The sequence below is a fragment of the Podarcis melisellensis genome (assembly GCF_964234715.1).
Source record: "Podarcis melisellensis genome assembly, chromosome: 2".
NCBI classification, from domain to species: Eukaryota; Metazoa; Chordata; class Lepidosauria; order Squamata; family Lacertidae; genus Podarcis; species Podarcis melisellensis.
In genome coordinates, this window is record NC_138529.1 from 53858143 (window position 1) to 53873243 (window position 15101).

The 15101-nt window shown below is 41.2% G+C and overlaps 1 protein-coding gene across 10 annotated transcripts in view; it reads right to left on the bottom strand.

Moving 5' to 3' along the window:
* ARHGAP26 (Rho GTPase activating protein 26) overlaps positions 1-15101 on the bottom strand; it is a 207111-nt gene that overhangs the window by 94035 nt on the left and 97975 nt on the right. For all 10 annotated transcript variants that reach the window (XM_081900796.1, XM_081900801.1, XM_081900802.1 and 7 more), the window contains one exon: positions 4914-4950. In XM_081900796.1, the coding sequence (XP_081756922.1) occupies positions 4914-4950 (37 nt within the window). The remainder of the gene's footprint in view (positions 1-4913; positions 4951-15101) is intronic.

Below are 15101 nucleotides of genomic sequence, written 5' to 3' on the forward strand. Positions count from 1 at the left end.
CAGATCACTGTGGCAGGTGCTGGATGGCTTTACTAAAGAAGAAGAAGTGTTGTCTCAGCAGCATGCTGAGGTCTTTCAAAGCCTAGCTGGTCTTTTTCTTAAAAGGTAATTACCTAGTCCTAGAGCACCGGTGGTCCATCTAACTCAGTATTGTCAACACTGACTGGCAACATCTCTCCAAAATGAATTTCAAGTAGATGGTGTCTCCAGTCATACCTGGTGATGAAGGTGATTGAACAAGAGACCTTCCACATGAAAATTGTGTGCACTATCACTGAGGGACAGCCCTAAATATTAGGGAAGTGATATGACAATACATTTGCTGCATCCTGAGGATGTGATAAAACCTCTTCAGCCATGTATGCCTTCCCCCTTAGGGTCCAATTATATTATGTGGGAGAGGTACAGTCCTTGTCAACTAAGACAAAGTCTCATCATCATAGGTAGTATAGCACTCTGCATGGGGATGCTGAGGAGAAATGAGTAACTTTGACTGAAATCACTGGCATGCCATGTTAATGAGCTTCTAGAGGCATCTGGCTGGTTGCTGTTCCAGTCCAGAAGGATCCCTAGTATAAGCCAATGAAGAATAGGAACTCCTTTCACCCTTATGCATTCATAAGCAGGACCAGTCCGCCTGTTAGCCACACCAAGACCTCTGTGTCAGGCAGCAGATTTGAATATCTTCTCTAGGCCTGCCTGCTTGATGCCATTTATTATTCTAGGAGTGCTGTTACTCCTTACTGTTGCGGTAAAGTAGTCAGTGGCACTCCTACTAGGCTCTCTAGTAGCAGTGGATCACCCAGGATTTGTTAAGAGGCATCTCAGGTGAGGTGGCCCCGTAGATTACTCGCACCACTGCTGCTCTGCCATAGCAAATAGAGCTTACATTTTAATAGTAGTAAACAGTCTAACGAGTACTTGCTGCCACCTCACCCTGAATATCTCACTCTGGAAGAACCCTACATTCACTAGGGCCTTTTGTCAGAGCAAAGCACTGCTGTGACAGCCTTGGAGAGCCTCAGCGTTCAATTGCTACTAAGGCAACAGCAAAAGCAACAATAAAAGGGGAGTGAGAATGCCAGTGTTTGAGAGCAGTGAATGGAGCAGCAATAGTTCTGCTTCAGGAGCTGCACATCTTGCACCATATCCCTGAACACAAGTAACTTGACAGTTAATAGATAATGAAAGACTAGTGAGAATGGGGTGAGAGAAGAGAGGAGAAAGAAGGTAGCTGGACAAGATTTCCAAGGCTCCAATATACCCTTTGGAATTCCTTGACCCCTTTCTATGGCTATGATAAGGAGATTTATAAAGTTAAAAGAACACCATACATTTTAAACATTTGCATAACATATATAAGGGCCCAGCATCCAGTTTTTATTTTAATAAAGTTTAAGTCATCTAGGTTTATTTTAGCACATAATATGTTCAGAGATAAGACTGTTTTGATGTTGCATAAATACTTTACAGCACTTTGGAAAAAGATAGATAAATCACCTCAATAAATGAGTCGAGGTAACGTTGTACTGACAGGAAGTGGGTGAGCAAGCCTGACAGTGTTTAAACAGACAAAAAATTAGGAGACGTTAACTGTGGCAATGTACAAATTAATAATAGCAAGAGCTCTGATGCTTAGCTAATCTATTTTTCATCAAACTATATTAATAAACATTTCACAAGTACCTCTGTTTTCATTACTTATGATATTTATGCACTTAGGACTATAGCTTCTCTGTGTAAAAAACCCTAATTGGAACAGTCGTATCCAGTTTGCATTTTTTTGCCAGGAGCTTCTAAAAAAATAACTTAATTGGTCATTTAATGGTTTTGCAACTGAGAAACTGAGGCACTAAACAGCATAGGATGATGCCATTGCATCAAAATGTATGATTCAGTAAACCAAAGTTGTGGAATCAAAAGTGGTTCCTCTGCAGAATCATGTGTCCAGTTTTTGCCCCTTTAGAAGCTTAATAATCTTTGGAGAATTTGAAAGAGAACGACCACTAAAAATGTTATGCAAGCATTATGAGACAACAAGTTATTGTTTGAATCTGTCTATCACTGACACAATGTAAAAGCCTTGAACTTTTCTACTGCACAGAAAAATATCTGAGCCAACAGGAAATATAACCAATGCTATATTCCCTCCATGATGACAAGAATACATTGCCTGTGTGTGAATGTGGATGCAGCAATACAGGCACACATCAAATTTAAAAACCAGTTCTGCTGCAGCTTCTGAACATTCCAATCACACTGGGGCTTCAGAACTTAACACAGGCAACTGTGGTCCATTCTATATGTTTGCACTGTTGGTGCAGGAATACAGAGTAAAAAATACATTAGCTAAGCATCAGATGATAAGGATGGCTTCCTCATACAAGAATGCTACTTGGCAAAAAAACTGAGCATTTCGGGACCCATGTTGCTAGCAAGTAGCTCAGGACAACTGGAAGCTTGCACGTGCTCCAGAACTGTGTTTGTTCTTTGACTTTGCTCTGAGCAATGACAGCATCATTGTGCTAAATCAGGGAATGCCCTTATGGAGCAAGCCAGTGCAAGCAACAGTTTGCAAATGCCCTAATTAATTTTGGAATCAGTTTCTTGTCTGATGCAGACAACACCTATTATTTCATCATAAATCCATCTCTTATGAATGAATGAGGGCCAACTGGCAAGAATACCCCATCTTAATTAAAACAAATTTTGCATTTCCTGAGAAGTCCATCCTCTTCTCAGCAAGGGCAAAAACACATTATTTAAATAAATATTTGAGTTGTGGAGAACACTCCACAATGCTTGGCCTTCAGAGGTGTGTTATGACACTTAGTTGGTCTGCCTCAGGATATTCCAAGCCCAGACCTTAGATAAAAAGTCCTTTCAGATTCAGGATAAATCTTACATTGTGTGACATGGTGACTAGGCAGACATTATGGGGAAGCTAGTCACTAAACTGCCTTATCAAAAAATATACTACTGTCTAACAGAGATTAAGCAAGACTATTCCATTTACTCAACCTTTGGGCCTCCTTAAACTGTCACCTAGAGGCAGCCATTACATCAGGCTAACTGACTTGTTCATCTTAGCTGGTTTATTTTAAAAACCCTGTAACTTTAGTTTGCTTTTCCTCCTTCCTTGCCAGTCCTTTTCCTTGTGCAGCATGTCTTTTAGATTGTAAGGCTGAGAACAAGGACCACCTTGTTTTTTTTAGTTACTCTGTGAGCCTTTTTGGCTGCAGAGTGGGGGGGGGGGGTTTATGTGAAATAAATGCCAAGCATGGCACTATCTATGTGTTTATATACTTATGACAGCAGCAGATCTCTACGTAGCAAAAGAAATCACAATGCTGCTACATTCTTCTTATTTTTTTAAGAGAACCCGTTGGTAATATGTTTCATATCAAATCCCTCTATTATATCTAATTCAGCATTCTTAGTCAATACAAGCGGCAGTGAATAGATCACTTGGAGGGAGGAGGGGCGGAAAGACTAAGTTGACAGAATCTCACAGCCTACAAAGGTGTAATTCCCTCTAATTGCAGCATCTTGTATCACTGGCTGGTTCTATTAAAGAGATGACAGGTATGTAAATCTTGTGCTGAGGAGGAGTGAAGAAATCTAGGGGAGGAAAGTGTGGATTTAAAATTACGTGCCATTTATCAATAGCAGATAAGAAGGGAAGCTGAGCTACTGTATAGTGTTCCGCCAGCCAGAGTGACCTAACAGCTGAAGGAGTTATGCTGCCTCTCAAATTTACTGGGGACAACATTCTATTTATAAATAGACACACCACCAGTCGGGATCCCTTAGGAAGAAAAGGAAAGATGATCTCACAAGGCTTTTGACTGGATGCTGCCCGCCTTAAAAATAAAAAAAAAGACAAGAGGACTCCCCCTCTTGTTGGTCTTTCCAAATATTCCTGAACTTCATGTTTAAAAAGAGGACCATCACTCATCAAATATCCCAAAGCTAAACACATACATATATAGGAATCAAAACCCAAAACCACTTTGTAATTCACTTGTAGGATAAACAAGAGCTTTGCTGCAGCATCACTGCACATAGGGGGGAAAGGCAGAGAGAGAGGCATAGGTGGGGCATAGGTGGGGGAAAGGCAGAGAGAGAGAGACTGAGCCAAGCAGACATTTGCAAGCAGGTTGGGCTGCTTAGAAACATGCTGGATTCTGAACAGCAGTGGGAAGAGGCTCGGGACAGCCAGCAAAAGTGCTGCAGGCACTTTGCTTTGTCCAACCACTTGGAGTCAAAGGATGAAAATATTTAAATAGCGCTACTTCAGTGTACAAAAGAGTCTTTCATCCCAACAGTTCATCTGCTTGACTAAAATCCTGGGGCTGGCTGGAGGTTTTGACCAACTCCTTTTAAGCACAAAATACTGAATTTCTATTAATTATCGTTTAAGGAAGGTAAAACAAGGAACTGAGATTCAGAAATTCTTTTAGTTCTCCTTCTTGCTTCCCTTCTGCAAAACTTCTGCGCCTGGGTTTGTGTACACCGAGACAAAAGGCCGTTAAGTAACTTGCCAAAGGAAACAAAGAATTTGCCACAGAGCCAGCTCCAGAATGACTCTGCAGCTCTTGGGCTCCATCCAGTACTCACAGTGCCTCACAACATCTTAAACCATATTGCTCTTTGGTTTGATATTTAAGCATTTCGCTATGTTATGAGCCGCACAATAATCGTCACCTTTTACCGATTTTGTATTGCTTTAAAAAAACTGCTAAATGATCAGAACTTTTAAAGTTTCAACATATGTGATGGCCAAAATCTGTCTGATGACTTGTTGCTTTTACTACTTGGAGAGCCACCTACTGGGTTATAAGAGACAGGGATGCAGTTCTACAAACCACTTCCTCAAACACACAGTCTTGGATGAAAAATAAGCTACTTACTGCCTTCACTTTGGCTGTCTTTGTTCGAGTTATAGACCTAGAAAGTAAAGAAGAAAGCATTTAAACTTTTGCAATATTTGTACCCTAGATATACCCTAATATAATACCACTCGTCATAAAATCGCCTGTGCAGCATGCCTAGAAAAGTCTTGCAACCAGAAGCATGGATTGTTATCTCCCATTTAGACAAGAAATATAGAGAGATTAAAATGGGGTGTGGGTGTGTGTGTCTCTTATACCACTTTACAACAAAACATCATTAAATGGCAACCGTGGTAATGAATTAACATAAACAATCCACATTGTTTACATAAAACAAAACTTGCAGCTATTAGGAAAAGCGGTGAAAAGTGGCTTGGTAGATGCAGTATGGTATAGGATGAGATTGTGAACAATGCACTTTTTCCACATTGATGAGGGGAACAATCTTTAACAGAGGCTCCTCAAAGAGGCTGCTGATTTAGGGCTTACTTACCATAACTACATAATGAAATGAACAGACTGGATACTAGAAAAAAATTATTTAGCATCTGGCTCATTAAGTGAATAAGGACTGTCCCTTTTTTGAGCCACAGCAGTTGCCTATGAAGATGCTGGACACAGCAAACCAGTAGGAAAAATACTATTTCAAAGTGTTTGCAGTGGCGTGTTAAACTAGTACATGGGCATGAGTTGGGACACTCCAGAGACTTCAACAGCCCTCTCTAAATATGGATGAGAGGAAAAAACTGAATCACCCAAGACAGAATCTAAGCCCAGAAAGTAATCACAGGAACTAGCCTTTGGCGAAAAATAAATGTAAGGCTAATTGCTTTTGTTCTAAGAATTCTAAGTGTGCAGTTACAGTTATATTTTCAGGTGCTGCAAGTTTCCAAAAAACATGAATAAAGTAGGTCCCTTGGGAAGCATCATTCCTAATGAAACTAGGAGCACATGGCAAGTGCCACTAGACCACATGCAGCACCCTGAAAGCCATCTTTCCCATCTGAACAGTTTGATGTGGCTATTTCGACCACAATCACATTTTATGGCTCGGAGCACTAAAGAAACCACAAGACCCATAAAAGTTCAGCTGCCTCTCAGAGTGAACAGCAGTGTTTTTCAAGTTACAACATTTCTCCATCACAAATGCACTTTTGCAAAGCAAGAATGCCACCACAGTTGTTAACTTTGCCAATGGTTAAGCTATTTTTGCTGGTTAATTGCTCTCCTTGGTTATAGGAACCTAGCTCTGTATTCTGCCCTATAAAATTGTAGCATGGTGTTAATAAGTCTAAAGCAAAACTGCCAGATTACTGCGGAGAATAAAAAAACTACAAGTATGGATACATTCAATATGTGGCCAGGACTATCCAAACTCCTAACAAGATTATCAGCCCTCAACTCTACCATCATGAATACAGACAACCATTCACACTCACAATTCTACAGACGTGAAAACATGAATTCACAGCACACACACCAAAGATCTGTCTCCCTCACATGTTTTCCTCTGAACCCATGGCAAAACTAAGAGAGGGAAAATCTGCACCTCCATGCCTTGAGGACAGTGTTTAGATTTTTTTTTTGTACTTCTTATTTGCTCATTGTTTACTTTTACCATCCCTCACCATCTAAAAGGTTCAAAAGAAAACTGACCTGTCCAAACACAGGCATGCCTTAACCAGTCTCCCAATAAGAGACAAGGCTAGGGAAATAATGTTTGCAGACAATGAGTGTAGTATAGGTTAATTTCCTCCCCGCAAACAGGAAGAGTCATAGCTCAGTGTTGGGAGTACATTATTTACATGCAAGAGGACCCCACTTCAATCCTTGGCATCTCCAGGGAGGGCTAGGATAGCCATTGTCAGGGCTGGCTCAATACCTTTTGAAGTTTAAGGCAAGATGTGCCACTGATGCTTTCTGCTCACCTCACTGGTGTGCCAGCCATGCTAGGGCAGCAAGCTAGCTAGGGGTTGCAGGGCAGACCACAGGGCATACTTTTCCAGACACTTTCCACCCCTCTAAATTTGCCACCTGAGGCAGCTGCCTCATGGCAGGGCTGACACTGATCATTGCCAGTCAGAGTAGCACTGCAATACTAAGCTAGATGGACCATTAGTCTGGACAATGGTTTTTCTGGAGTCCTATTTTCTAACTTCTACAAACTTGCTCAAATGACTTATTAAATCAGGTTGTGCTTTTACAAGTCAGCTATTACACATCAAGAACATTTATACCAAGGATGTAGAAGAACTCCAATTCCCATTCCCCCCAGCTAGCACAGCCTGTGGGCAGATGTCCATCATACAGCTTAACACAAGTTCTCACAAAAATAATATTAGCTATTGAATGAATAAATTTATTACGGTCATAGACCAGAAATATTAGCTATTTGTTGCACTTGGGGAGGGCAGAGTTCTTACTGCTCTGTTCTTTTTAGTTACATTTTCCTTTTTATTGTACATATGAGCAAAACCAAAAAGGTTAAGTATTTTTAATATAACTTTTTAAATATCTGTGTATGCATGTGTGTTAAAAAGAATGTAAGATTTGCATTTCCAGATTTGTAGCTTTTAGTACTTCATGAAATTTGAAATTATATATAGTTGGAATATGTGGTAAAATTTAACTTTTAATATCTAGATATGGGACTATTTTCTACTGTCAACTAACCTTTTCAAAATAAGAAATATACTCAGTCAAAAGATATCTATTCCTGCCTTTGAAGCAGGAATCTCAGAACACTAGCAAAATATTTAGCTTTGAATAATCATAATGCAATACAAAAAAAAGAGTACAGATTCCTTTTCAAAGAAGGCAGAAAGAAATTACTTGTTCAGCTTTGGAAAGCTGGTGGAATGACACAGTAGGAAATAGAAAAGGCTGCTGTCAGCAAAAGCATTTTCTTCCAAGGCATAACATTTATATTATTAAGCATTCTCCACCAACCCAAGCGGTGAGAAGTCCAAGAATAGCACTACAGAGTTTAGTTTTCTTTGGAAGAGAGCACACTGGAGACTTAGTGAGTCTCTGTAATATTTGTTTTATTTACAAACATACCAGCAGAACATAGCAGAAGCTGGTCCCCAAGACAGCAACTGCTTGAACCATCCCTCCTTCCTCTCATTCCGCCACAAGCTGCTCCACAGTCCAGCTGAGCTCCAGTTCAAAAAGCTCCCAGATCTCTTTCCCCATGTTAATTCCTGTGCCCCTGACTAGCTCAAGGGTGCCACCTTCAAAATGCAGAGGCACAACGTCCAATCAGTTAGCTCCTATTCATCATTCACACCTGACTATTAGAAACTTTACATAGTTTGGTCATTTAAACATCTATTATATGAACCTTGTCAAAACTAGCAAAGAATTAAACAGAATTATTGAGTGATTGGAAGTTCAGGGCCTACAATGGTCTGCCACTGAGGCACCAATCAGGTCCACATCTCAGCTTTGTTTTACAGATGCTTCCAGAGGAAGCAGGGAATCCTAGCTTTGTTCATTTCATTTCAGATAAAATGAAGTGATGCAAACCTGCATCTAGCTTTTCTACCTTGCGTGAACCAATTTCTAGGACCCTTACATACTCTCTAAGGGAGCTGTGGTGGTGGTGAGTAGGACTCAAAATTGAAAAGGAAAGTGGAAAATAAGAGCTAATAGGAAGACACGAAGTGCTCCTGGAAGAAACAATCATTATTTACGAAATACCAGAGTTTAACATCAATTGTCCTTTAGTTCACAAATCTACCAACAGCTCCAATCTGCTATACAAGAGACACACTTCCGCTCCAATTAATGTATCCAAGCTAATGAAGCAGAAAACAGAAAGCGAGACGATACTTCTATTTCCGGCTATGAACTGCAAAAGCCTTGTGAACTTGCAAGCTGACCCTATGTTGATGTTTGCCACAATTGCATGTGCCTGAAAGAGAAGATGGTTGGGTCTATATTTAGAATGTCCTCTTCCCAATCGATAGAAAACAGGCAGCTTTAGCCTATGTGTCACCCTGAAGGGGCTGACTGATGTTCTTAAGAACCAATGGACTGATCCTCTATTTTTCATGGGTTTACAGGACCCTTGCTTACAGGCTGCACCACCAGCAACGGACAGGGGAAGACAGGCCACATTCACACTATGACTTCTGTTCAAAAAAGCAAAGGATAGCTGTCTATGAAAGTGAAGGAATAAAAGAGAGGTCACGCAATGCCGTCCCTCCATCCTCTGAACATGATGAAAGAATGTGTAAGAAGCACCATAGACCCATGCTGGTTGATGCCATCCAGGCATACATCCTGCCATTGCCAATGAAGAGCGGGGTTCACAAATTGGACAGGTCTAATCTGGCTCCCCTCTCATGTAGAGGAACCCAAATGCACACATTAGTAAGTGTCTGTAGGGCAGGGCTATTCTGCACACACATCCTTTCTACATGTGTTGCAGTGGGCCATTTGGATCTTGCCACTGGCATGCTGCTTTACCAATATTAGATGTGTGCTGGAAGGAAGTGGGCAGAGATGAAGACTGTGACACAAGCAGGGAGCGGACAGGACACAATGTCTTTTACATATTAAAGTTACATGTGGGTGTGGGCAGGGATACCCCCAGCTTTCTGCCACCAGTGCATTTACCAGCCATTCCCTCCTTCCCCAGCCACACAATCAGTGACCTTGAGAAGGGGCCCTCCACACATGCCAGTGTTCTTACACACAGCTACTCCACCTGACCAAGATCTCCGTTTGTGTGGAGCAAGCAGCAACTATCTGCACAGGGTGGTCTCTTCTCATGGTCAGCAAATGTATGGCCAGCAGAAGGCATAGCCGGCGGGGCAGAAGGTCCAGTCCACATGGCTCCCCGGCCTTCTCAGGTGTTTCCTGTGTGTGTTGTTGGTCAATTCAACCCCGCTAAAACTATCTAAGATACATTTAAGACCAGCTATAATAGCAGTGTTGAAGGTGGCATCAGAGTAATATTTAGGGGGGGCACAGCAATATTTCTGTCAGAGCAAGCATTTCAGCTAGCCAGATAGAATAATCTCCCCTTTCATTCCCCCATGTGCTGTTCTGGGGATTCACCGATGGCAAAACCCACTTTTTTAGGGGGCAAACCCAGGGAAATGAATGAATATTTATCCAAAACACAAGAGGCTATTAAAAAGAAATTCTAGCCATTTCCCACGAAATCTGAAGAAGCTCTGTGGAGCTCTTCCCTGAAAAGCTTGATCTTGTTTCCCCATACAGCTTTGCTGGCATGCTGGCTGGAGCTCATGGGAGTGGTAGTCTAAAACATCTGGATGGCACCAGGTAGGGGATGGGAGAGGTAGTAAGAAGAGGGTCTGTCTGCAAAGTTTCATCTCTCACATAGCAGGTGAGAAATGCAAATCTTTCAGGAGACTTTGCAGGGAGCATTTCCCCACTCCACTCCACTGCCAGTACAGCTAGCCCTGAAAGCGTTCTCTGGTATCTCTCTAAGGAATAGAGCAAGATGGATAGAAATTGCATTTAGAACAGCATCTAAAAAAACCTGGAAGACAAAAAGGGTTTTAAGAGTGTAACATACTACAATGAATTATTTAGTGCTTTCTCTCTCTGATGATGATGATGACAGAAGACCAACTTGGCTCCTACCCAAAGCGTTTTTATAGGAATGTTGCTTTTCTAGCATGTTTAACTAACTGAGCTAAGAAACAGGCAACTTTTGGGGGGGGGTATCAATCATCTAATAGGTCCAAAACTGAGACCATTAGTAATTTTACTACTCTTCCCTTTTCTTCTTTCAAATAAATCCTCAACCAGGTTAGGATGAGCAAGGTATGCATAAATAGATAGATGGCATTGTTAAATAGCACAAAGTGGGAATTCCTTTCACAAGTTTATACACTGGAAACAAGTACATTTTACACCAGTGCGGCGGCAAGTGATCTGATCTTTATAGGCCAAATAGTTTTCTAAACTATGAAGGCAATGGTATATTTATCAGGATATAAATCAGGTAGTTGCTCAAGGAAAACAAAATGTTTGGCCACAGATTTATATTACAAGTTCCATTGCTGGCATATTGTGGCATTAATTTAAGGAATGGAAACTCTGTGGAGATAATCACTGGAAATGTTTTGTTTACATGGAGATGGAAGAGCGCTTTGCCTTTGGCAGCACAAATAAATAAATAAATAAATAACACTGAAGTCAGCCCATGAGCAAATCCTCACTACCAGAGGGTTGATTTTTATATCTGACACCCAGACATACTTGGCACTCTGTCAGAAAAAGGCAGCCAACCTTGGATGGCAGCCCAGCAGAAGGATGCTGGCACAACACAGAGCAGTGAAGGTGCAAGTCCAAAATAGCAACTCTCCTTTTCTGAATACAAGACACCTGGCAACCTTGGTGAAATTATTCCTAAACCGCTGGCTTCATCTTATCAGCTCTGTTTTTGTCTTGTCTGATGGCCAAGTTTACATGTTCCAGGCCACTCTCACCGCCTCCCACCACCACCACCACCAAGGCCAGCCTCTGCTATTTGGCAGCTTAATTTTGTAGCCCCAACAAAAGAGTTTTCTGAGCCAGAAGCGTCTATTACCAGGAAGAAAGCCTCCTATTTCCAGAGAAGTCCAGTTACAACTCCCACCCTAATATCAGCCACACCAACACCAAGGGGAAAAACAAAACACAGCACTGATTCTAACGTAAGGAGCTTGGAAAGCAAACTGATTTTATTGTGGGATTGTCCGAGAAATATCTGCTCAGTCCTGTAATCACCTGCAGAAATCCAAATAGGAAAGCAGTTTAGCACGTCTAGATTTTACTCCTATGTTTCACTTCAGCTTCAGTATAACCCACATTGTCTGGTTACCCATAATGCAAGCATCCTCAACCAGATGTCAAGCTTGGGTGTTGCATTTGAGGTAATCTAAAATGGCAAGCAGCCACCATGGATCAAAGTCAAGCACTAGAAAATCTGATTCAAAAGTGGTGGCGGCAGCAGATACCACCACTGACCTAGGAAACACATCTGGTCCAGGGGCAGGTGAGTGATGGGTGGCAGCGGTAATGTATGATGGTGGCAACATACAACAGCATCAGGTTGGGGGCCAGGCTGGAAGCAGGTTCAGGCCATTGCAAAGGAACTCTAAACTCAAACGCCACATCTGAAGTGGAGAGAGCCTATGCGCATTGAGCTACTACATGCGCAGCCAAATGAAATAAACAGATAAGGATGAGGGGCCAGGAAATAACATTGAGCATGCCCCCCCTTTCCCTAATTCAAGTGTACAGTCCTATATTTTCATCAGAAATCTCTATGGTTATTTTTAAACAAAATATATAAGGCAGAACCATTTAAATATATTTTTGGGAAGTTGGTGCCTGTTTGAATGCATGGCAAGGGTAGCATAATAAAGGAAAATAGTTCTCTTTATTCTTATTCAGTCATCAACTTAGTATCTGGAGACAGGCCAGAAATAAGACACACGGTGCATTGTTGACTCCCCAGATAATACAGACAGTGCTCTCTTCTGCTTATTCGTCATCCCACAAGAACTTCAGAGTTGTGCTAAGGTTTCCTTCCAAGTCTGACTCCACCCTTCCCTTTAAAAAAAATGAGACGGTATTACTAAGTTAGGGACCAAAAGCCACACGCCATTAGCTACAAAAGCACCCCCACCAGTATTCAAGAAAGCATCTTAAGATAAATTGACCTTGGCTACAAAATGAAAGCAGACAGTAAAAACCTCACATGGAGCAGCATCTGAAACAGATAACAAATGCAAAGAATTTCAGTACGCTGCATTAGCTTCATCTTTCATCACCTGTACCACTGGGGGAAACGCAGGTGCAGTTTTTCCTCTGTGCACAGGTCTGAGTTATGTGCCACTCCAAATGGGGAGATAAGAAGAACCTAGACAGAAAGAATGAAGGTGTATCTGCCACCCAGTGAATTTCTTGATGCATGTGTGAATACTTCCAAGAATTCTGTGTCACTGTATCACTGTATTTGGTGTTTTCACAGCCAGAACTGGCTGGCTGCAAGCATTTTTAGGGCATGGAAACCTTACAGTTAAATAAAGTCCCTTTGCATAGAAGTTCAGTAGGTCAGCTTAAAAAAAACAAAAACTTTCTGGAAGTTTACCATGACTTTGGTGCTTAGAGGAAAATGCTTGTTTTAATGTGAAGCTGTCTGCTTTTATGTTTTAAGGGTTGAGGATTTCTTTTTTAACCATTAAATAATATATTTATTGTAGTGCTTTATGTTATCTTGCAAGCTGTGCCAAGGGATTGAACCCTGAGGCAGCACAAAAATTCCAAAGCTACCAGCAGGTAAGAATAAATGAGCTCAATTTGTCTTAATGCATTTCTCCTTGCACATTACCTGAAATTGCGTCAGACTGTGGGGTAGGGTGGGGATCAGCAGTGAACATCTGTATATTCTAAAGCATTGGATGAGGAAAGCATGTATTTGTTTCTCTGCGGCAGGTTCAAGTGGGAAATATTAGATGACATAAGGCTTAAATTTAAAAGAAAGAACAAAATTAATTAATGAATGAAACACCGTGTGTGTGTGTGTGTGTGTGTGTTTCAAGGCAATTAACATAAAAGCCCCACTGGATAAAGCCAACAGCCCATTAAGTCCAACATCCTGTTCTCAAAGCTGCTAACCAGGTGCCTGTGGGAAGCCCACAAGGAGGACCTGAGGGCAGTAACACTCTTCCCACGTGTGATTCCTAGAAACTGGCATCGGGAGGCATACCACTGCCGATATGGAGGTAGCGCACAGCCATCGTGGCCAATAGCCATCAATAGCCTGATTCTCCAAGAATTCGTCTAAGCTCCTTTTAAAGCCATCCAAAGTTGGTGCCAATTACCACATCTTCTATTTTCCTACAATTTCAGTGCAGCCCGATTATGAGAGGCAAATGAAATACAAGGGCGGGGGGGGGGGGGGAGGAATCAGATGGCAGAGCCAGATGTTGTTTACTAATTTACCATGCACAGAATGAGGTACCCATCATTGTGACCTCCTTTTCCAGCAGAGCTGTCAAAATGCAAACCCAACACACAATGCTGTTTATATTTGCACTGTCAGCAAATAAGGTGTTCCAGATCTAATCAGCCTATAAGCATGCAGAAACACCTGTGCAGGCTGAATCTGAAGTTCAAGCAAAGTTCAGTGGGTTGTTTGGGCCAGACAAGCTAAATTAAACAAACAGAAAGGGAAGAAAAACTACAACAATAGAGAGGAGGGAAAACAGTGATTTGGAGCACTGAACTGGAATGAGTATGGTCTCTCTCTCTCTCTCTCTCTCTCTGTGTGTGTGTGTGTGTGTGTGTGTGTGTTTTAAAGTGGGTGAGAGAAAATACCATGAAAAGGAACAGAAATTCCAGTTGGAGGGAGAGAGGGAGCAACTAATTCAAAAATGGCAGATTAGTTCCAACAGGAAAAAGCTCACCAACTTCATACAAGATGATGTAAATCTACAAAAGCTTCTTCCTTTACCTCTTACAAAAACAAACTCCAAAGCCAAAGTGTTTGGAAGAGAATAGAGAGGAACGAACAATGACAAATCACAGAAGGACAGCAATTAATAATGACGGTGAATGCTGTGAGCGCTGTCTCACTTGCCCAGACACAAAAACCGTTCACTAGAGACTTTGCCAAAAGCAACCCATGCAAAGCTAGCAAGTTCCAAAAGGAGAATGTCAGAAGGGAAGACCAAGATTTAAAAGGTTTATGCACGCTTAAGGTTTGGAAACGTTCAGATGCTGCTTCACAATCCTTTGCACCTCGGCTATTTATTAAAAATTACTGTGCCTGAGTTATTCACTTAAACTCACAAATATGATGTGTTAGAGAAGGGTGGCAGCAAACCAAATTATTCTTTGGGAAATGGGACCTTTTAAAAGTAAAAATTAAAAAACCCACTGCTTAGATGATTGAAAACACAATGCAATGCAACCCTTTTCTATTCCAGGTGCATCTGAGTGATGGCATACTATTGGGAAATAATTTGAGTTAAAATATTTAGCATTAATATCACACTGCTAAAAGTGACATAATTAAGCTCTTGCTGTTTGGATGATTAGAATATTATATGTCATATATGTCAAATTTGTCAAATTTTAATTTATTTTTCTTGCTCTATTACATTATTGTCATTGTGTGGGGAAGTATTGCTTCTGTCTGTTACTATGTTACGTATTTTTGTGTTTCTATATTGT